General features: G+C 50.8%; 4 protein-coding genes across 4 annotated transcripts; 3 read left to right on the forward strand and 1 right to left on the reverse strand.

Moving 5' to 3' along the window:
* Nucleotides 1-3,115: 3,115 nt before the first annotated feature.
* Nucleotides 3,116-5,891, forward strand: T069G_05929 (pumilio-family RNA binding repeat domain-containing protein; the record flags this gene model as incomplete). Its single annotated transcript, XM_056173139.1, has 5 exons — nucleotides 3,116-3,257; nucleotides 3,406-4,841; nucleotides 4,911-5,466; nucleotides 5,551-5,710; nucleotides 5,765-5,891. 5 exons carry the CDS (start codon nucleotides 3,116-3,118, stop codon nucleotides 5,889-5,891), a joined length of 2,421 nt encoding a protein of 806 aa, XP_056029997.1.
* A 1,263-nt stretch (nucleotides 5,892-7,154) lies between these two features.
* On the forward strand, nucleotides 7,155-8,688 carry T069G_05930 (uncharacterized protein; the record flags this gene model as incomplete). The annotated part of the gene is made up of 4 exons (XM_056173140.1): nucleotides 7,155-7,424; nucleotides 7,473-8,000; nucleotides 8,115-8,345; nucleotides 8,410-8,688. The coding sequence occupies 4 exons, from the start codon at nucleotides 7,155-7,157 to the stop codon at nucleotides 8,686-8,688; spliced, it is 1,308 nt and encodes a 435-aa protein (XP_056029998.1).
* An 860-nt stretch (nucleotides 8,689-9,548) lies between these two features.
* On the forward strand, nucleotides 9,549-10,593 carry T069G_05931 (nnf1 domain-containing protein; the record flags this gene model as incomplete). Its single annotated transcript, XM_056173141.1, has 3 exons — nucleotides 9,549-9,917; nucleotides 10,082-10,206; nucleotides 10,311-10,593. 3 exons carry the CDS (start codon nucleotides 9,549-9,551, stop codon nucleotides 10,591-10,593), a joined length of 777 nt encoding a protein of 258 aa, XP_056029999.1.
* An 844-nt stretch (nucleotides 10,594-11,437) lies between these two features.
* Nucleotides 11,438-12,948, reverse strand: T069G_05932 (pleckstrin homology domain-containing protein; the record flags this gene model as incomplete). The annotated part of the gene is made up of 2 exons (XM_056173142.1): nucleotides 11,438-12,143; nucleotides 12,293-12,948. The coding sequence occupies 2 exons, from the start codon at nucleotides 12,946-12,948 to the stop codon at nucleotides 11,438-11,440; spliced, it is 1,362 nt and encodes a 453-aa protein (XP_056030000.1).
* Between the last annotated feature and the right edge of the window lie 8,428 nt (nucleotides 12,949-21,376).

Below are 21,376 nucleotides of genomic sequence, written 5' to 3' on the forward strand. Positions count from 1 at the left end.
CTGTGCTGTGCTGTGCCGTGTGTCTTCCGTCTCTCTCCGCCAGGCAATAATTGCAGGTGATGTGTCTTGTATTCGTCGGCGTTACATCGCTTTGAAAATAGGAAGAAGGCAGTTGAGTTCAATTGGATAAAATTGTAGGTAAGGAATACAACTAATGGAGTGAAAGAAGGAAAGAAAGAGATAAAGAGAGATAGGTACTAAGATTGCTGTGATAGTTCTTACTCACGTAAATACAAATCAAATGTACTTCACGTGGCCCAGATTTGTTTACTGTCCATATCACGAATGTTTATTCCGGGCAGGTACCTCTATACCAGCTGCCTTGTAGGGACACCTGTCAATGATCTTTGTCCACTTCATCTTATCACGACTCAACATAGTCAATACATGGGAACTATAGACTGACTTGCCCATCTCACAAATGGCCGGCCCTAGTGCTGCACCGTCACCCCTCCAATTCTAGCAGCGTAGCATCGATATGCTTGATTGCTAGGTTGGGCCTCCACTTGCTTGCTTTGGTGCTGGGCCAATTCGTGCCGAATGGCGCAAGCTTCACGGGAGCTGAATTGGTGGTGGTATTGATTGTACGGGCTGTATTGTACTCTACTGACCGAGGATTGGAGTCTACAGTACGGCATACGGAAGTGGCATGCCATTGATGCACCCTACTATCGATCAATGCTTCGGAATCTGCCAGCACCCTTCGTTGGCCCCTCTCCCAGGCCAACTCCCGGCCCAATCACTCGTCCCGTCACGACATGTTTCGTAACGCCATTTGCGCTGTGCGACACCCTCTGAGCTGTAGCAGATGGGCCGAAGAGATAGAGTGCCACGGTGAGCCCTTGTGAGCGCTGCTGCTCGGCTTGTGCCCTCCATGTCTGTGTCTGTCCCCATGCTTCCATTGCTTGCTTGCGTGCTTGCTAGGCCGCTATTTCAACGCGCTCAGGGTCCCAACACACTTCCGTACCAACCAAGTATTGCGCCAGGCAGTGACAGAAGGGGACTGGACTGGCAGGATCAGAACCAAGGCCATAATCAAAATCAGAATCAGAGCCAGAGCCAGAATAGAAGCCATTTCAATTTCAATCCCGTCTTGCCTCCCTGTTGACACATTCCTTACCCATTCCCATCCCTACGCCTCCTGTGATTCGAGGGCACGTCGGCCATTGACACGATCCTCGCCCAGGTTTGCTACATCTACATTCCGGCCCAGCATTTCTGCGCATTGGACTCACCTCCTCGCCTCAGTACGGCCGACATACATCTAACCCGTCGAACCCGCACCTTTTGGCCCCAGTCCTCTCACGTCCTTCTCTCTCTCTCTCTCTCTCTTCCTCTCCCAAATCGCCTTGCCTTTAGCCACGCTGGACATAATTTTCCTATCGCCCACTTCATCTCGTCATCGACGGCATCACAAGGTTTACCCCCATCGGCGCCCCTCCTTGTCCATTTTGTTTCGCCCTGAACTCTACTCGCATATTCTCCTCTTCCTCTGCTTAATTGGCACCCAATTGAGTTCTCTGGCCCTTCTCGGCACTCTAATCTCTGTACATGCAGTCTGCAGTCCGTACTCGTACTTTTGGAAAAAGATAAATAAATCAAAGAACGACCCTCGGCCTGGTCTAGCAAAAAACAAACATCTTACATATTACAAGGTCTTCCCCCTTGACAGGTCACAACTGCGTCCCTCGGAATAAGACAGTGAGTTTTGCCATCTGGAACAAGCCTCGTCTTCTAGGCCCCGCTGCCTTGCCCACATCTATATCGCATGGAAAACCTTCATTTCGCACCTTGTACGGATAGTGCCACCTTGAGTCCATTTCTGATCCCTTTTCTTTGGAGCCTCCCCTCAACCCCCCCTCTTCTGGCTATCGTAATTGTTCTGCCAAACCTATCTCTACACAATCCTGTGCTCTCTCTCTCTCTCTTTTTCTTCCCGTTGGATGCTCTACACCCCTGTACTCTACACCTTTTCATCTTCCCTGACCCTGCAAAGAAAACCTAAACCCTGATTACATACCAGAGACGCCCGCGACTCACTCGCTAGGCCGCTGACACGTATCGAAACCGCAGTCTTGAGTCGACAAAACCCCCCAGACAAACAGAGCAAGCACAGCGAGGATTCCCGACGAAACATACATGAGCTTCTCTTGCTGCTCGCCCAATTTTTCCGCGTCTCGTCACGGCTCAGCCCCCGTCCTGTCGGCCGTTTGACGCGGTCTCAACTCAAAAGTCAAACCCTTATCTCCAAGGGAGGCCCAGCGTCCGCCGAGTACTTATTTGCGCCGGCTTCCTGCCTGCTCACTAGTACCTGTATATCCAAACCTTACATTACCTTAGTTTATCGGCTGCGAACAAAGGAAAGGCACAGGGGTCGGAAACGTGTCCACAGCACAGAAAACAAAGGCCCAGCCCAGTCCAGCCCAGTCGGCTATCTGGTCCGTCCTGTGTCGCGGCCAAACTCTCCAGTCGTTCCCCAGAGTCGAGTCCCCGCCCAAGCAGCTTTAGCATCCTGCAGTGGCCTGCTGGCACCAGCGCGAGGCCTGGCAGTGGTTGTGCAGTGCATCGGCAGCTGTCCGTCAGCGCGCAACGGCCACTATCTTAGGTACCTACCTGTACCACTAGCTGCAGTTCAGTGCAGTGTCCCTCGTCTCGCTGGCCCCCGTTTAAGGAAGCCCGCTGAAATCTGAACCTTGACCTGGAGCAAAAAGCCCGAGATGGCGACCACGGTGAGTCAGCCAAAGGTACAAACCTCGTCCACTCTCCCTTTCTCGTCAATCCTCTCCCCCACTTGCACAAACCCTTGCCCGCTGCCAAAGTGCAAACAGCACCACAACCCAAAATCGTCGTCCCCCAGCCTGATCCCGGCGCGGAAAGACGACGTCAGAGGGGGGGCCGCTTGAGTGTCTCAAAAGGTTGCGCCAGCCTAGCGCCCACGGAAGGAGGCTTGATTCGCCCTTAGCGGGTCACAAAGGCCTGACTCCCCACGCCTTGGCCCTCGTCCCAACCTCAGCATTGTTTCGTCTTTGCTTCTGTTCTGACCGCCGCACAATCGCTAACTGTCATCCTTCATTCTTTTCTCCAGACACGGCTGAGGGCCTATCAAAGCTTTGTCATGCCCTCTAGTTCTGCCGAAAAGGCCCAGCAACAGCCCGTAGGCTCGGGCTCGGGCTTTCCAAGCGCCAACCTCTATCCAAGCAAAAACATTTGGTCGTCCTTCCCTCAGACCAACCGAGATCGTGCTGCGGGATCCAAAGGTGCGTATTTGCTTGTCTTGTCCATGGCAACATGGCATGCCGATTGCGTCAGCGCGGCCAACCCCCTCACCCTCATTCTCACCCTGCCTGTACTGTACTGTACTGCACTTTACTTGGACGCACACGACTCACCACGACTGTGATGCAGATTCAGAAGAAAATCCCACTGGCTCGAGCGCTCTCCACGCCAATTCCGAGGCCGATGTCTGGGGCTCCAACTCCAAGCCCTGGGGCACAGAGAACCCTGCCCGCTCCGTCAGCAACTCTCCCGGCCGAGCACGAGATGCAGGCATTCCGAATGCCTCTGGCTTTTATGCGAATCATCACCCGTCAGCCATTGGCATGAAGAAGGAGTCTTTGGGCGCTCCCGGCACCTTTGTTGATGAGACGGAGGCAGCATTCGCCTTTGCTGCTGCCGCTCAGAAGCGAGGCCCCCAAGATGCAGCCTACATGGATCCCATGGCAGCCTTTGCACAGGCTCGAGATGCTAGCCTTCCGCCCTCTCGACAGTCGCAAGGCTCTCCAGCCTATGCTGAAATATATCAGGGCAGCGGCCATACTCCCAGCAACTCCATCCACTCGACCAGACAGCACCCTCTATCTTTCCCCCAAGTAGCGAATCAGCGAGCATTCAGCCTCAACAGACAAGTCGATGACGATCTCTCCTTGAGAATGGCCCGTCAGATCACCATCAACGGTTCGCCCGGTAGCCAGGCATTTAACCCTGCCTCCGTGCCATTCCATTCCAACCCCGCCACCTTGCCGTGGATGGGCGAGACCGGCGCCTCTAGGATTGGAAACGGCCTCGAGTTTGGCACAGCAGATCCTCTGCTGCTTTCTAGTGTAAGGCGCCCTTCTCTCGATAGAGTCTCGCCGGCGCCCGGCTCGACCTACCGCTTGGACTCGGGTTCTAGCTCAAGAGCTTTCGCTCCGGGTGCAGATGCTTGGATGAGCAGGCCATCCTCACGAGGCCAGCGGACGGCCGAGCATGAGCGGAGGCCCTCAGGCCAACAGTTTGCTGGTGCGAACGGCTACCCAAACCCGCAGTTTTACCAAAACCACCAGTTTGGTTATAGCCAAATCGCCAACCAGTATTCACCTTCTTATCCAGAGGCGTATACACAAAACTTCCGCCCCATCATGCCCAACTATCCCGTCCCCTCGATTCATCCTGGGTATCCACTCAACTCCATGACGCCAATTCGGCCCTCCCGAGACCAAGATCCCAGCAAAGGCATGCGCAGTGCCCTACTGGATGAGTTCCGTGTCAACGGCAACAAGTCCAACAAGCGCTACGAGCTTAGGGACATTTATAACCACGCTGTGGAGTTCAGTGGAGATCAGCATGGCTCGAGATTCATCCAGCAGAAACTGGAATCTGCGAACAGTGATGAAAAGGAGCAGATATTCCGCGAGATTGAGCCCAACGCCCTTCAACTCATGAAAGACGTCTTTGGCAATTACGTCGTGCAGAAGTTCTTTGAATACGGAAGCCAGCTTCAGAAGAAAATCTTGGCGGAAAAGATGAAGGGGAAGGTGGTTGATCTTTCAGTCCAAGTTTACGCCTGTCGTGTCGTCCAGAAGGTTAGTGCAAACTGTCCCTCCCCGCTCAGAATTTTATTCCCTCTCAATTGCTCACAACGTTTCTTTTAGGCCCTTGAGCACATCCTGGTCGAACAACAGGCCGAGCTGACACGGGAACTGGAACCTGAGATCTTGCGCGTAATCAAAGATCAGAACGGCAACCACGTTGTCCAGAAGATTATTGAACTTGTCCCGAGACAGTATATTGACTTTATTATGAATGCTGTGCGTGGCCAAGTGACGCCCCTGGCTTCTCACGCGTATGGCTGCCGAGTCATACAACGGCTGCTGGAATATGGAACCGAGGCCGACAAAGCGGAGATTATGGGTGAACTACATGCTTCAGCTCAGATCCTCATTACAGACCAGTACGGCAACTATGTCGCTCAGCACGTCATCCAGAACGGCGAACCAGAGGATCGCGAGAGGATCATTCAGCTTGTCATGGGCCAGCTCCTCACCCTTTCTAAGCATAAATTTGCGTCCAATGTTGTGGAGAAGTGCATTGAGTACGGCACACCAGCGCAGCGCACGACCATTCGAGAGCAGCTGACAACTACCGGACCCGATGGAAACAACCCACTGCAGCAGATGATGAGAGACCAGTTTGGAAATTATGTTATTCGTAAGTCCCCTGCCTGCGACCGGCGCGATATAACCACCCAATGTCATATGTGATTACGATGACGATGTGCTAACTTGTCAACAGAAAAGATGCTGGGTCAGCTACAGGGTGAAGAGAGGGACCTCTTGGTTGAGGAGATTAAACCCCAATTTTACAGTCTCAAGAAGAGTGTGGCCTCTCGACAGATTCAGGCGCTGGAGAAGCTCCTTGGATTGAGTGGCTCCAAGAGCGAATCATCTACTCAGTCAGACACCAACTCTGTGGCCGAAGTTCCCTCCCTGACGCATGAAACCAATAGCCCGCAAACCAGCAGCCCACCCAGCACTCATGCCAGCGCAGTCGGAGTCCCATCCACTGATGCCACAGACAAAGGTTCAAGCAACCCTATCCACGGAGTGTCTGTGCAGGTGCAAGATGCCGAGTAGTCAGGCTACTCGTCGAGTTGTATGTTGGCTGAGCACATTCCCCAGTTCGGCTTCTTGGAAAATAAATGTATACGACAAAGACAACACTGCCACCACCAACAACATGGACAACGACTACTGCTCTATTACAAAGAAAAGGTGGTTCCAAAGTGAAAGAAACATAAATTACACAAGTGCATTTGCCTGCCTTGATGGGGCGAGGTTACAGAAAGGCCGATAGCCTTCTGCAGAGCCCTCCCTATCGTCCTTATTCTTCAACGGCATGGCTAAGTGGTATTAATATTGTGCACGTCTGTTTTATTCATTCGATTATTATTCTTCTAATATAGCAAACGAAAGACGCATGGTGGCTTGGCTGCCCCTTGGCCGGCTTAACTGACGACGGCACGGGGCCAGTCGTTTCTGGATATTTGTCAGGACAAATGCGAATAAGACGTGGCGGTATATTCATCCCGGAACTTGGCATTTTTTCATGGATGACGAAACACAAATTTGGGATTTTTCTTCCGGGGACTATTGGGAGTTTTGTTTTTATGATCGTTTCCTCTTGTTTAATTCTTCTTCTCTGTGTCTTCTTTCTTTCTTTCTTTCTTTCTTCTTCTACCTCGTCTACCGATTTCAGCGTTTCTACTTGGTCACTCCTTTACAATGGATGTTGGGAGCCGGGCAGCACTGGGCACATAGGATAGCGAGGGATGCAAATGTACTTTATCGTTATGGTTGGGAGGCGCTGACACCTGGGTCTGGGATTACGTCCATAGAGAAAGCTGTAGAAAGTCTGGGATGCTCAATATGTCCCGCTACAGAATGAGGACCAATTGCTGATGTCTTTGAAGTCTGCTCGATTGTGTAATTGTCTGAATTGCTATGAATAATCTTGGCTTCAAAATAATTGGATTCCAAAAGTAGCATTTTGTATCTGGTTGCCGATTGTTAACCACGAGCCACTCAACAGCCTATTACCTGTAGTTAGTAGTAACATAAGATACTCCGGCACATGCTTGAGATGAAGATGGCGGATCAACGTTTTAGCGCCATTCGCCCAACCTGGACGCTATTTTCTGCCGCTGCGGCACTTGTTCCGACGATAGCCACTTTATGTCCCACACACTCCTTTGCCGTTGCCAATGGCCTCGTTCCGCTCCTTTAATTACTTCCCCAGAGGAGCATTCTGGCACTTGTCGACGCCGAACCTCATGAGTCCTCTAGCCTTATAACAAGCACTCAATCTCGGGCACGACGAGACCTGAACCTGCTTTCGCCATGGCTGCGGCGGGGAGACTGACGCTCTTGTATCCCCAATTGCTGCGAGCTGCGACGAGGGGCTGCGGCCCAGCGAGGGGATGGGCGACGACGGCTTCGACAACGACAACGACATCGACGGCTACGAGGTGGAATAGTTCGTTTGCAAAGAGGCACGGCAAGGCTGTCGAGCCCGCAGAATGGGAGAAGCTGCAGCAGCAACAGAAGCAACAAGATCAGCAGGGCCAACAGGAGCAAGACGTCTCAGCCAAGCCGACACCGGAGGACGCAGTAGCCGATGAGACAGTGATAGAAGCGGGTGCGCCAGCCGATATTCAGGCGAAATCTGACATTGGCAAGCTGTATTTTCAGGATGGCGAGAAGAAGCCAGCCCAGGTGGTAACTGACGCCCCGGAGATCGATGCGGCTGCTCTCAAGAGTGAGCAGCAGGAGCCCAAGGCTGCTCAGAGCAAGGCAGAGCCGAAATCATCAGAGCCGGCGGATGCGGGAGCAGATACAATTCCTCTCGGCCCACCCAAGCAAGCTGATTCGAGCAATGGAAGTGGGAGTAGTAGCGGGAGCGCTGAGCCCAAGGCCAATAAGCCTGGAGAAGGTACCAAAATGAGCGACAAGCTGGATACTGTCTATTACATGGGTGCTCCAGAGAATTTGGCAACTACTATGCCCTCCATGACCCCGCCAAAGTATATTCATCACTTTGACAGCTATTCTCTCGTCAAGCAGCTGCAGGAAGGGGGCTATTCAAGCGACCAAGCCATCACCATGATGAAGGCTATCCGGACGATCCTGGCCCATAATCTAGACATGGCGCAAGAAAAGCTTGTCAGCAAGAGCGATATAGAAAACGTGAGGCAATGCTCCATCCCACTTTTACTTGTTCGGAGCGAGTGAACAAGAGAGCACATGTGCTCCCTACCAAGCTAGACTGGATCATGGAAATGGGCTGACGCTGATTTATAGGAATCGTATCTGTTCTCTGCTGCGTGTTCGGAGCTGAGCGCCGAAATCAAGAACAACCGCCGGGGCCAGGATGAGCAAATCCGGCAACAGCGCACGCATCTCCAGCACGAAGTCGACATTTTGACGCAGACTCTGAATCAGGAACTGTTGACTCTGAACGACAATGTGCGCGGGATCTTCAACGACCGCAAGATGACAGTCAGAGAAGAGCAGAAGGCGGCGGAGAGTGCTGTACGTCCCGACTGGCCCGTCTGGAGATTGGGAAGAGAGTTTGTGATTGCTAATTGATTGGCAGATTCAACAAATCAATTATAAAATAAGCATCATGCTGAGCAGCGATTCCAAGTCGGAGATTGAAGGCGTTCGGTGGATTCTCATCCGGCGATCCGTGGTGGGCATCCTCTTCATGGCCATTCTGACGCTGGGAACGATACGCTACGCTACGTATGTCAGTCATCAGCGCCAGCGGGAGCTGGATCGCAAGAAGAAGGAAGAAGAGGAGCTAAAGATGGATGGCGGCAAGAATGATCGCACCTCGGCACCTGATGCAGCCGAAATCCTGGCAGCAAACTAATAATGCTTTTTCATAATTGACCTGTTTCCACGGGATAGGGACGAGGTTTGGGCTGGTCTTTGGCCTCGGCAGGAGGAGGATGACGACGACGATGCAATGGTTTATTTATGACTGTGTTATGAACTGTGGGGGAGGGAACAAAACTCTGATACCAAATCGCGAGGGAGACGAGGGAAGACAAAGAGATTTACATAGACTCGAGGGGGGCGAGAGGAAAAAAGAAACTTGTATAAAGAGAGCATGGTTGGGAGCTGTACATGAGTTGGCAGGAATATATAGAGATAGACATGGGTCAACGGACTACAGCACTTGGGGCAAGTGGATGAGCGGCATTTGCATAAACATCGTACGGTGCTCAGCCCATGTATTCTTGTTCATGATTCATTGTTTGCTATTATTATACATTGGTTGGTACAACTAGATGAGTAATGAGGCTGGAATTCGTTTTGTTTGGATGTATGCCTTACAACTATGATCTCGATAGGTAGGTATTTAGGAAGTGCACTCAATATGAGCGTCACAGTTGAAGTACACGCAGGCAGAACGAAGTTGACCAAGAAAGGCAATTACCAGCTACCTTACTCCACCAAAGCTGCTGTCACGTGCCCCAACCAACGTCAGAACTTCACCCCACGTCGCGTCCCCTCCAATTGATAACGCGCTTTAATAGTAAAAGCACCTTCAGCCACAATTGACTTTTGATTGCTTCTTCCTGCTCCATGCTGTGCGATTCTATATTTTTACAAGCCTTCATATATATCAATACCATCCCTCGGTATTAGACGATACCATAATTGCGGCCCATAGCTATCGCTTTCCTTTTATAAACTCCCACCTCTCTCAGCCTGCGAAATCGCCCAATGGCAACAACATCACAACCTCCCTCCCAAGCTCCAGCATCGTCAACATCAGCGCAAACATCCACCCCCATGGAAACCGACGAAGCAACACCAGACCCGACGACACAAGATAGCCATCCCGAGGCCCCCAACAACGACGCCCAAGCTCAAGCGGAAACACAACAGCAACAACTCTCCCAGCAGCCCGTCGTCCCCGGCCCCCGCGCCTCCCGCCTGCAGGAGCTCTACGCGCAGAGCCTCAAGCGCACGCTGGGCAAGCTCAAATGGGACAACTTCGCGGCGTGCTACCCGACGGTGGCGAGCAGGGCCGAGCCGGTGCTGAAGCAGGTCCAGGCGCAGATGGTGGAGAAGCTGGGCGAGAAGTGCGAGGTCCGTTTTCTTCCCTCTTCCTCCTCTTCCTCCTCTTCCTCCTCTTCCTCCTCTTCCTCCTCTTCCTCCTCTTCCTCCTCTTCCTCTTCCTCTTCCGTGGTGATGGGCAAGGAAGTGTGAAATTTGTATCGTTGAATTGACTCTAACATGGTGTACATTTGCAGAAGGAATTTGAAAGCATACTCGTAACGAGACAAGTCGTCCCCAAGCTCAACGACCTGGAAACTCTCATCAGCGAAGCCACCCACCGGCGCATTTCAGCACCCCCCGACGCCCCCAAACCAACTCCGTGCGTTTTTCTTCTTCTCCTTCTCCCCCAAGCAATCTTTTACAAGCCAAAAAACAAAAAGCAAAGTTCGCCAATGAAATTGGAAATTATTAACATTTTTAAAGACCCCATCTCCTCCCCGCAAAAGACATCCTCTCCGCCCATCTCGCCCCCTCCCTCGCCTCCCACCAATCCCTGCTCAACGCCCGCCTCCAAACCGCGCAGTCCCACAACGCCATACTGTACGAGCAGATTCAAAGCCAGCGCGCCGAAATCGAAAAGCTGCTCGACTCGCTGGAAGCCACCGTCGGGGACGTCAAGAGCGCGAACGCGGCGCTGGAGCCCGTAGTGGCGCAATTGGCTAGGGAGGCGAGGGAGGCGGACAAGACGGTTTCGGAGGAGGAATAGCGAATCGTTCTGTTTTTGATGCGAGGCATTTTTTCTGAGAGTTTTATATGTGGGCGCTTATTGTGATGGATAAATGTGGCATCTGCATGGGTCAATACTTGAGAGCGTCAGGTTGTTGAATTAGTTGGATTTCGGTTTGGACATTGGTTACATGATACCCCACGAATTTACGTTGCTTTCAACTTTCACTTTCTTTCAACAAACCTCATCCTTGGGCAGTAATAAATGAGAGAAACTTGTATGAACTGAATGTATTGCGATATATACAAGAGGCTAGCGTGTAGCTGTATCTAGCAAGCATGCACAAGTAAGCCGCATTCGCACTCCCCGTCGCCATGCAATGGCCATGCAATGGAGATAGTTGTACATGTCTGAAATGCGCAATGGAACAACAGAGAGATATAGGAAAGTAAAAGAGAGACAGATAGATAAAGGAAATAAAGAAAAAAAATAACTCCGGTCCATGATGCTGTTGCCGCCGGTTATGTATGTGTAAAATGCTCCTCCCAGACGCCCCTGTATGCACAAGCAAAAGCCAACACCTTTTCCAAAAGCTCACAAATGCAGAGCCAACCCCTCCCTCCATCACATCCCAGGCCTTATATGGGACCCCTAAGCCCTGATAATCAGGCCTTTGTATCATGTAAAATATAGAAAACAAATGGACAACTCCTGTCCATGTCCATGGAGCCAATGATCGAATGTCAACGAGACTCATGTCCCTGATGACATCTCACGCCTTGTGCCGGTGAGCCTGGCATATCTGAAGACGTATGTACTCGTGCCATGATGCCCCCTTTCCGGGTGGGACCATCTAATATGTGACCCTATCCAGAGTATCCCTCTAAATCCTTCTGTTTTCGGTATGAATGACCTGCCAGGGGCCAAAATATTCTATCTCACCATAAGCTGGTGGGAGCACGCGGACCATTCTGCCGGTGCCCCAGTCGACGAACCACTGCTTCCCTTTGCTAATGATATAATTCGATTTGCGGGGGCTTCGGAACAGTAGATTGCTGTAGCAAAGTTTGGCGTACAAAAGGTCGTGAGCAGTTGACCACTGGTGCTCGGGAAACCATTTGCCCGTATGAGGATCGATGGATGGATTTGGGTACGAGGATGTGCTCATGGTGTGAAATGGGTCATTCCTGGGATCGATTCTCAGGTGGGGAGCTAGAACTTCGGTGCTCTGTGCCTCTTCCTCCGGGCGGGGTCTTGAAGGCGCGGGCGTCGGTGTCGGTAGAGGCGGAGGAGATGAAGGCGGTTGCTCTGTTCCATCAGGAGAACCGGAGGTCTCGGCCTCTGGAGGAGGGTCTTGCTGAATTTCCGGCTGGGTGCTTGGGTAGACGACGCCTGTTTGGCTGCGGAACCATCGGATTCGCTGGATTCTAGGGATAGACATGTCGCGCGGGAAATCTCGCTCATCGATGGGGGCTGCAACATCAATAGCCGCAAACAAGCACTCAAGCCACTTGACAAACGTGCTTAGTTCGATACAAGACAAAAGAAACTGGTCTGTTTCAGCTCGCACTCGGATAACGTAACGACGTCTAGAAGTAGAATATGTTAACCCATGCCCATATGAGAGACTTTTTCTTCCCTCTTTTCTTTTTTCCCACTCTCAGCCCCCTCACTTGATGAGGCCTTCGTCGTGATATGCGGGATATACAATAGTAAGGATGAGCAAGAAACAACTCACTTTTTGTAGTCGGCAGCGATACCAGCATCAGCATGCAAAAGACTATACGTCTTTTCGAGTTTCGCTCTCTTAATCCAAGGGGGATTGTCGGGACTAATTGAAGGGCCATCGCGTGCCTTGCCCCAGCCCCAGTCTTTCTTGGTGTTGTAGATACTTAGGGCGGTTCCGTTGAGGACGACAGAGACGGTATGCCACTGTCGATCTTCGGCTCTTTTGGTGGTGTTTTCGATCTCATGTTTCTTGTGAAATATGCCTTCGATGGCAATAGAGCTTGAGTAGCTAGGAAGCTCTTCAGGGCCCCCAACCATGATGTCGGAGCTATCGTGGCCTTCGTCGTCGAGACCTTCGCCCACCTTGGCAGCCCTAGCTTCTTTCCCTCTGCTCTTGATACGATCCAACCAGCTGCTCTTGACGGGTGCTTGGTCCTTGTCCTCAACCTTCTCACTCCTCTCTCCACCGGCAGCATCCCCTTCTCTTTCCATCATGGGTAGATCGGTGTCTGGATAGTCTGGTGGATGTGATGGACGCCGCTGTTGAGACAATGTCATGATGCGCTGGTAGTGCATATCCTCCTCCATTGATAGACGCCGCCGGAGAGGCGGCGCAGACTGGGTCGGTGAGTGTCCATTCTCTCCGGCCGAGCCACGGCGGTCCATGGGGGCGGGCCCGGCTTATATGTCCGGGGGCAGACGCAAACAGGAGACTGGAAGAGCGGCGTTGAGGTGACGGGCGCTGAGTCGGTGTGTTGACGTAGCACTGGCAATCCGATCTGCCTCCAGTGGCGTGGGCGGCTGGCGACAGGGAACTCTATTCGTTTGCTGCTGACAGGAGGAGTCTCCGTAGATGGATCATGACCGTTTGTGCTCATAACGACCCGCCCTGGCGCATGATGAAACCGAGTGAAGATCACAAACGACAACTACGGTACGAGGACGAGGACGAAACAAGAGTCTCAAGAGGAGCACGGTGGGGAGGGGTGAAGGGCGAAATGGAGAGACGAGACAGGAAACAAGAACGGGGCCGTGGTCGCAATGAGGTGCTGGAGCCCTGCACGGTGGCTCTTTTGTTAGTGTCGATGAGACCCGTTGTGGGCTTCGATGCGTGAATCTTGTCGGGTATTGCACTGGACCCGATGCGTCGCGTTCCCTCTCAGGGTTGCCAGGAAGAGTCGGAAAGCTTATGCGAAGCGGATTCCAATGTTGCGCTGCGCTGACACGGGAGGTGCTTGTTTGAGGAAACGTGCGGGTGGCGAGCAAGACTTTTGCGGCGTCTACTGTATGGTGGTAGTAGGTAGTAGCAGGACGGAGGATAGCAGGTCGTTAGCGGCGACAGGCGAATGAGCGTCGGCGACAGAACGGACACGGCACGCTTTGGCATTTCATGTAAGTCAACGCCAGGGGTTTGCCCAAGGGGGTGTCGCCGCGAGTGCAGCTGCAGCTGTGGGGATGGGCGTGGACCGAGGATCCAGACGAAGCCGCGCCACGACGACGACGACTCTGATGAGCATCAGATTCACTTGCTCCGTAGCCGTGACCGTGGAAGCCTCTTTGGACCAACTTTGGACCAACTTTGGACCCTTTTTCGCCAGCTGAGCCGCTTTCGGGAGCCTGACCCGGGAAAAGCCGTGCTAACAGTAGCCCGGTGGCCAACGAGGCGCTGGGGAAACGCCACTACTGGCTGAGGCGGTTCCTTGCTCCGGCGGTTTTGTGTTTTTGTGTTTTTGGTTTGTGCGCCTTTGATGCGGACGCGGATATACCTGAAGTCCGTTGAGCGATGTGATGCTCCGACGAGGATGAAGGGCGATGACGATGATGATTCCTACCTAACAATGAGATGAGATGGCAGTTCGGTTCTCGTCAGCGATGGTTTAAGGAGGCTGACGAGACGAGGCCATTGAGGAATATTGATTGGTGTTTCAAGAGGAGAGAGCCAGCAGCTGAGATGGACAGGCAGGATTGGGTACGTACTGTCCTGCCGTGTACATACGAAGTACGAACAAATTCCCCACAATTGTGCAAATACTACGGATTTAGGAGCGGCCTGTATGGGGTACTTACAAGGGCTAGCGAACAGAGTGCAGCGACCAGCTAACGAGAGTCAGAGATCGGGTATAGGTACCTATTACGGAGTACTGATGGCGACGGAGAGAGAGCGAGTGACCTTGGTATCTGACCTTGCCATTTGTGCTAATCTCGAAGCGATCTGCCTATCTCTTTCCCTTTGAGGCTCATTTACAAGTACTAAGAGGTAGTAATAATACGCCAATATACGCCAATCCTGCTAGAAATCTTGTGTTTTTGCATCAATTTAAACAATGACTCTCTAGTAACTTGTACCTCGGCGCTGGTAATAAACACTGCAGGTCAGTTCGGGTGTTAGCAATATAATACGTGTCGCCAGTTATTACGAGTAATACTAAACAAAGGTACCTCCGTGCAGCGTGACAAAAGAAAATACAGCCAAAAATGCCCGCCCCTTGCCCACTCACAGAGTGCTATTTCTGGGCTGACCCGGGCCCTCTCAAAAAGTTCCTTCTGGTCTCCCCCCCAGCTGGGCTCTACAACTAAATACCGAGCACAGACCAACTGACTGCAGCGCACAATTGGGAAAAAAGGGAAAGGGCTACTGGAAAAAAGAAAAAGAGGGCCCGGCCACTTGGGTTTGTTTGCTCTTTCTCTTTTTCCTCCCCGCCTGGGAAAAAATGGTGCTGGGTGCGCTAAGCCTTGCGCGGTAGGTGCCACGCAGGGCGTGTGGAAGGCGGGGTTTGTAAATGAAGCTGTATACATAAAGTTGATAGTTTGGATACCTTTTGTTCTTTTGGCTTAGCCGGCCGGTATAGCGCATGTAAATCTCATATATCATAGCTACTAAGGTTATACATATACATGACCATTACTTCGGAAGCCAAGTACTCGTACATGTAGTGTATGCAACCCATGCCGCATCAAATTAATAAAAATAAAATAAAAAACTCTGGGGGAAAACACACCCCAAACCTCTTCTTCTCCCATCCACCTGGTGCCGGATTGGGGGAGATCCCCCCCTTTGGGCAGGTTCGCACTGGCAAAAGGACCGGCGAATCACGCGGCTGCGTCGGCGCCGAATCGCGAACAAGCTTATGTGCCAAGTGCCAAGTGATGGGATCCTCTGGTCTCGGAGATGGGCGATTTCCCGCTAGCGAGGGCGTCAGTGAAATAAATACCTACTGTAACTATTTATTTTGTGTGCTGTGCTGTGCTGTGCTGTGGCTCGTATCCCGCGATTGAGACCTAAAAAGGATTGACGCCCTCCATTGCTCTCGTTCACACAGTTGATGGTACATAGGCAAGAAGCATATAAAAGAGGTTTTTTTATTTTGTCTGCGGGTTTTCTGCCTTAAAGCTTGGATGTCCGTCCCGTACGGGCCGAGTCTGTACATCGAAGGCGTGTTGGTGCCTTTCTCGTTTGGGCAGTCGCCGATGAATTGCACTTCTATTATTGGACACTCTTTCATCTGTGTTTCATCTGCTTCGATTTCCCTCGTTCAGTGCCAGCAGCAGCGCCATCAATTCCCGCCTGCAGCATCCCATCATATCATCACCACGGATGGCCACATACAGGTTGTAAGTGATGATATTACTTTAAAACAACACTCGCTGTGTATGTACATGTATTTCTCCTGTCCTGCGGTTACGCCAAGTTGTAGCTCGCCAATTGTGCTACTACGGCAGGGTCCGTTTCCCCTACATACCCCCCTCCCTAGCCCTTCAACCCTTCAGGCCACCCCCCCTCCAGCATCTCGGAACTTTTGGACGTGCCCAGGCACCTTTGAAAGCCGCATCCCATCCCCCATTCAAGGAGCCCTGCTCCCATTGTCACGTCCCGCCGGTTGGCTGCTTGCAACTCCGACCCCCGCAATATGTATTGGTAATTGGTAATGGCACGGACGGAGCAGTGGCTCTATGTAACTGTTGTCTTTCTCCACAGGATGAGAGTGAGTACTTTATTGGACGGGCACGCCATACGATGCTACCTGGTACCAAAGTATGGACTGAACAAGCACATACGAGTACATACATGGTAGGCAAGGCATTTGTTGCATTCATCAAAGGGGCATCATGTGCAGAGCAACCTTTGGAACCTGTCACAATCTGTGTGAATGCGTGTGCGTGTGCGTTGTACGTGTGATTACGGCAGTTCAAGAGGTAAGCAGGATCAACAGCTGTGTCTTGTACTCGTAGCTATTCGCCATCGCCATGTCTCGTCTCATGTCAGACAACGGTTTCTGATATCCATAGGCCTAATACTTGCTAGGAGAGCCTAACGGATCCTATGACTACTAGGTACCTATTCCTATTATACACTTTAATTCCAAGAGAATCCTGAAGCGGACTTCGGCTCCGATCATAATTCCCCGACATGGCAAATTGTGGCTCTGGCAAGTCTTAGCACAGATTTGCTACCGTTGAATTACGTGTGGCCTGCGCATAAAACAGATCCGTCGCATGCCCGGTCGTCCGATTTTCCTTCTAGCAGTAGCCCATACAGTAGCTTAGCTGGCACAGCCCAGCATATACGAGTACGTACGAGTACTCGTAGTAAGCAAACCATCTAATCAATCCATCCCGTCTCTGCATCGAAGCCCGATATCGCCTCACAGATATAGGATGCTGAACCCGTTGTAAACGCCGATGCTTTGCTGAAACGCCCTCTCGCCTGCGCGATGTACTTGCTTGTAAATCTGCCATGTTGATGTCTTGCTACGGACCGCACTTTCGATAGCCGGCGGCTTGTCTTTTGGTTTCCTGACAGAGGCATGATCGGCCGTTACGGACTCCGAAATGAACAAGCAATAAGATAAGCACTGTGCTTTGCCGTCATTTGCATCTTGGCAGGTACATTCCCCGGAGTAAACCGAGACTCGCTGCTCTTCTTATTTTTTGTCTGTCTTAGCCTTCAGTACACATACATACACTGTATGGGCTCAGGTCGGTCTGAGTGCTCAAATTTAAAATAGAAATTGAAAAGAAATGCACCCCCTAGGTACATGCCTTGTTTTGCTCATGGGTTCATGCCACACCAATCAGTTTCCAGTCGAGGAGGATCCCTAGCATCAGCAAACCTTGTCGAGGACATTCGACTCATCTGCAAACGTGCCGGTACTTCCGCCGGCACCTGGGCCTTAGCAGCCGATCTGATTACTTACATCCTACATCAAAACGTACAGATAATCATGGGGGCTGTACATATGAACCAAGTATGATGCACAGTACGTGTTGATGAGACTTACACTGTCTTACAAGAGGCGTCGAATCCTTATTGATCAACAACTGTCATTCACTGCCAGCGAACATACGAGCAGCAGTTTTACTCTTCTTACCTGTCACATCATGCAAACTAGAGGCTATTGCGACAACAAAACAGAACCCAACTAACTCAAACTAGCCGCGTCAATCCCTCTGATCCTCTGCAATGCCAACTCCCTGTCTGCGCTGTTTTTGATTCCATCCGCTGCATTTTTCCTTCTTTCTCGAAGCCCACGCCCCCTCTTTTCTCCCCACCGCTTTAGGCAGTTGATCAATCTGGTGAAAGAGTCATGTTCCGTCCTTGTTTTGCGCATCCGCATATGACCTTTTTTTCAAATGCCGATCCGAACTGACGCCTTAATCTGCGCCTCTGCCGGCATTGCAAGGCCGCTTGCTCTCGTGAGACAAAGACTCGAGTCAAGTCAAGTCGCCCAACTAAAACACCTCAAGGGAGTGACTTTACGCAGCCGCGTTTGGTGCAAAAGTCCCAGTGCTGACGATTACCATGTTGCTTCTCGTAATGATTACAGCATATCAGTATCAAGCAGGTAGTAGAGAGAGACACACATAAAGGAACCTTGATGGAGAACTTTTGTGTGCTCCCACTTGACTTGTTAGATGGATGTGGGCAGGATTCCGTCCCATGCCCTAATACTCGTAATGGCCTCAGAAAAAAAAACCCAGCGAAAAATGAACCCGGATGGATTCAACGGAGCAAGAATGGCGAATATGACGCATACGCCGAAGAGGCCTGCATATTTCCATTTGTCTCTCTTCCTCCATTTACACGAACCTATTGGGCCGCCAAGACAAGGGCATGTCCGGGGCCCTTTGGAAATAGTTCCAGCATCCGCTCTTCATTGATTCGCGGGCGGAAACCACTTACAAAAGGGCCTTAGTTTCCACGGCGGATGCACCAACGGGGATTCAATCTTGTATACTCCATAGAAGCCAAACAAAGGTCCATTGCTTTGATCCTGTCGGGTCATCGGCAGGCTGCCCTTGGGCGCGGACAAATACAATCCACCCTTGCTTGGGCTGTTATACGCCACCAAAATATGCTTACTCGTACCGTTACGACCTGTACGAGCACTACGAAGGACACTATCGCCAAGGTGCTAGCATCTAATAATACTAGCATCTAGCATCGCTAGTATTGAGCTGAATCGACGATGCTTTTGCTCTGCCCTGCCCTGTCCAGCATCATGAAAGAATCGACGATGCAGTCAATCTCCACTCTTCGCGTCCGCATTTCGCATTTCGCATCTCGCCATTGTCCCAGTCCAGTATACTCTACAAATTGTTCAACTTCCTAAAGCGAGTATCCCCTTACTGGATAATACTCTAGAGTTGCCGTATTCTGCCCTGCTTTTCCTTAATTTGTCCCATGCTCCCAGGCACGTCTGGACGAAAGCGGCGAAATAGCCTGTCCGATGCTACAAATGTTTATATTATTATACTCGTAGGTACACAGGCCCATCTTCAGATTAGGTGGGTGAACAAGGGTCTGGTTCTTTTTTTTCTTGCTGGTCCATCTGTCTTACAAGCAAATTGTTCGGAACCTCGCACGTGTAAGTTGATGTAGGGATTCCAGTACGTAAGAGATTCGAAGCTTGACTCGGGCTGAAGCAGCGCCCGCGGGAACTTTTTTCGCCCGCCGTTGGCCTTTTTTCTATGGAATGTTCTTTTTTTTTTTTATTCTTCGGCCAAGTTGAGCGAATGACTCGAGACAAAGAAAATAGTTCATGTTCCAGAAGGCCAACGAAATGGAGAATATTCCCATTATGGGTATAACTATTTTTTTCTCTGATGTTTGTTAAGGAATAGAAGACGGCTGATCATGTTCGTTCTGCGAGGCTAGCCGTGGCTATTGACGGGATTTGCCAGGGATTGTTTATACATCATCCGGACAAAAGGCTTCGGCCCCGTTGCCTTGTTTGGGTTTGTCGAGCATCCAATGGGTTCTATAATTGGTTTGCACTTTGCGAGACGAGATGAGAGTCAGAAAACAACGGGTAGGTATCCATCCATTGATACAAACACGGCCAGCAGTTGAAAAACAAGGGAAACGGAGTATGTCTAGTAAACAAATAACACCAAACCCTCCCCATGTCTGCATCGTATAGCTACAAGGTAGGGGCTGCATTGTACAGCAGCAAGTGGGCAGGTTTTTAATTGTCTCCGAGGCTTCGAAATCCAATCAATCGTCGGCATGCCAGGTAACTCTTTCGTTCACCCTCGTGTGATGATTCCTTGGACACAAGCTTTCTTTGGTTTCGCCTACACCTTCACTTCCGTCGCTATGCGCTTATAGCCTACATGTGTTCTTATACCCCGACATCATTCAACGGAGGAAACATTATAATTCGGGCAAACCAGCCGTGCCGTAGCAATTGGGTGTTGCCATGTAATATGGGCAATCGTATGATAGACACCTAGCCTTGAAAGCGAAATATGACAAGCCGTTTCTCTGTTCGTATGTTTGTTAGCGAGTCCCATTCTGCAACGGGCTTTTTAGATCTCTAGCAACGGCGGTCTCGTCAACGATTGATACAAAGAAAAGGGGCTGGTTGCCTTCTTCGTTTACCTCGACGAGACTTTCGAAGCTCTTCGAACCTTTTCGTTGCCAAGAGACGAAACGTCCATTCGGCAAAGAAAACTCAGCTCAAAGGAGAAAACCTTGCATCGGACTTCGCCTCGCCTGATATTTTATGCTTATTACAGCACAGTACTACATTGTCGTGTCGGCTGTAACGGTAGCATTTCCAAGATACCTCCATTTTCCGTACTCATGCGGAAGGCATCGAAATCTACTATACACAACCTTGTACAACTGCAGCCGTGTTTCGGTAATCTTCCGGTAGCACTTCTATCGCCGAGCCGTAGAGGCCGAGTATGTTCAGACATCCATGTGGTTCATCAATAGACAGACAGTTGTCAACTTTGCAATCACAGTCTCAGATACTATGGCATCTCCCTGCTTCATCTTTCCGGCTCGGTTCTTGTTTCTTACAGGGCATGATACTACTCTCTCGTTCACATTCTGAGTTCACAAGACGTGTGTGTATATATGCTCTCAATCTTGAATCAAGATAGGTCAAAGAGCATAGTCATCATCCATGTCTGATGAGAACTGAGAAACCAGGTCGAGGTGAAATCAATCTACTGATATCCTCTGCAATTCCCAAGTCACAATTTGGACCGCTAGAGTACACAGAACAAATAGAACAACTCAAGTAAAGCCAGGCCAATGCAGTCATAACACCATCAAGTCATGGCATACCTTATTTGCATCCTGCGTTAACTGCCTAATATACATCTCTCCATTTCCATCGCACATTCTGCCAGAACGTCTCCGTCAACCAGGCCCAAGTGGAAATAGGAAAATATCACCACCCATCGCCATGCGCCATGCCAACCAGGACTGCTCCGCCCACCGATGACAGCAGCCGAAACAATGTCCAGAGCCCCCCCCTTTTTTCCCTTTGAAATATACATAAAGCACGAATGATCCTCCAAATCTCCCCAGACGGTCCACCTCTCCGGTATTATTTTCTGTCCGTGAGTCCCCTGATCGCAAGGAATCGATGCAACCATACCAACAATGCCATGAGAGAAAAAAAAATGAAACAATGATGAAAAAATGAAAAAAATATGACGCCAGCCTGGGCTTGCTTATACTCCACCTCCAAAATAGAACAGATAACTTTTAGGAGGGCTCTGGGTCGAATCCAGTCCCATCTCCAAGCTTCCTCCGCTTCCGTTCTGGCATCTGCAGATTCTGTTTTGTTTTCCGTTT

The sequence above is a fragment of the Trichoderma breve genome, chromosome 3 (genome assembly GCF_028502605.1).
Source record: "Trichoderma breve strain T069 chromosome 3, whole genome shotgun sequence".
Lineage (NCBI taxonomy): Eukaryota > Fungi > Ascomycota > Sordariomycetes > Hypocreales > Hypocreaceae > Trichoderma > Trichoderma breve.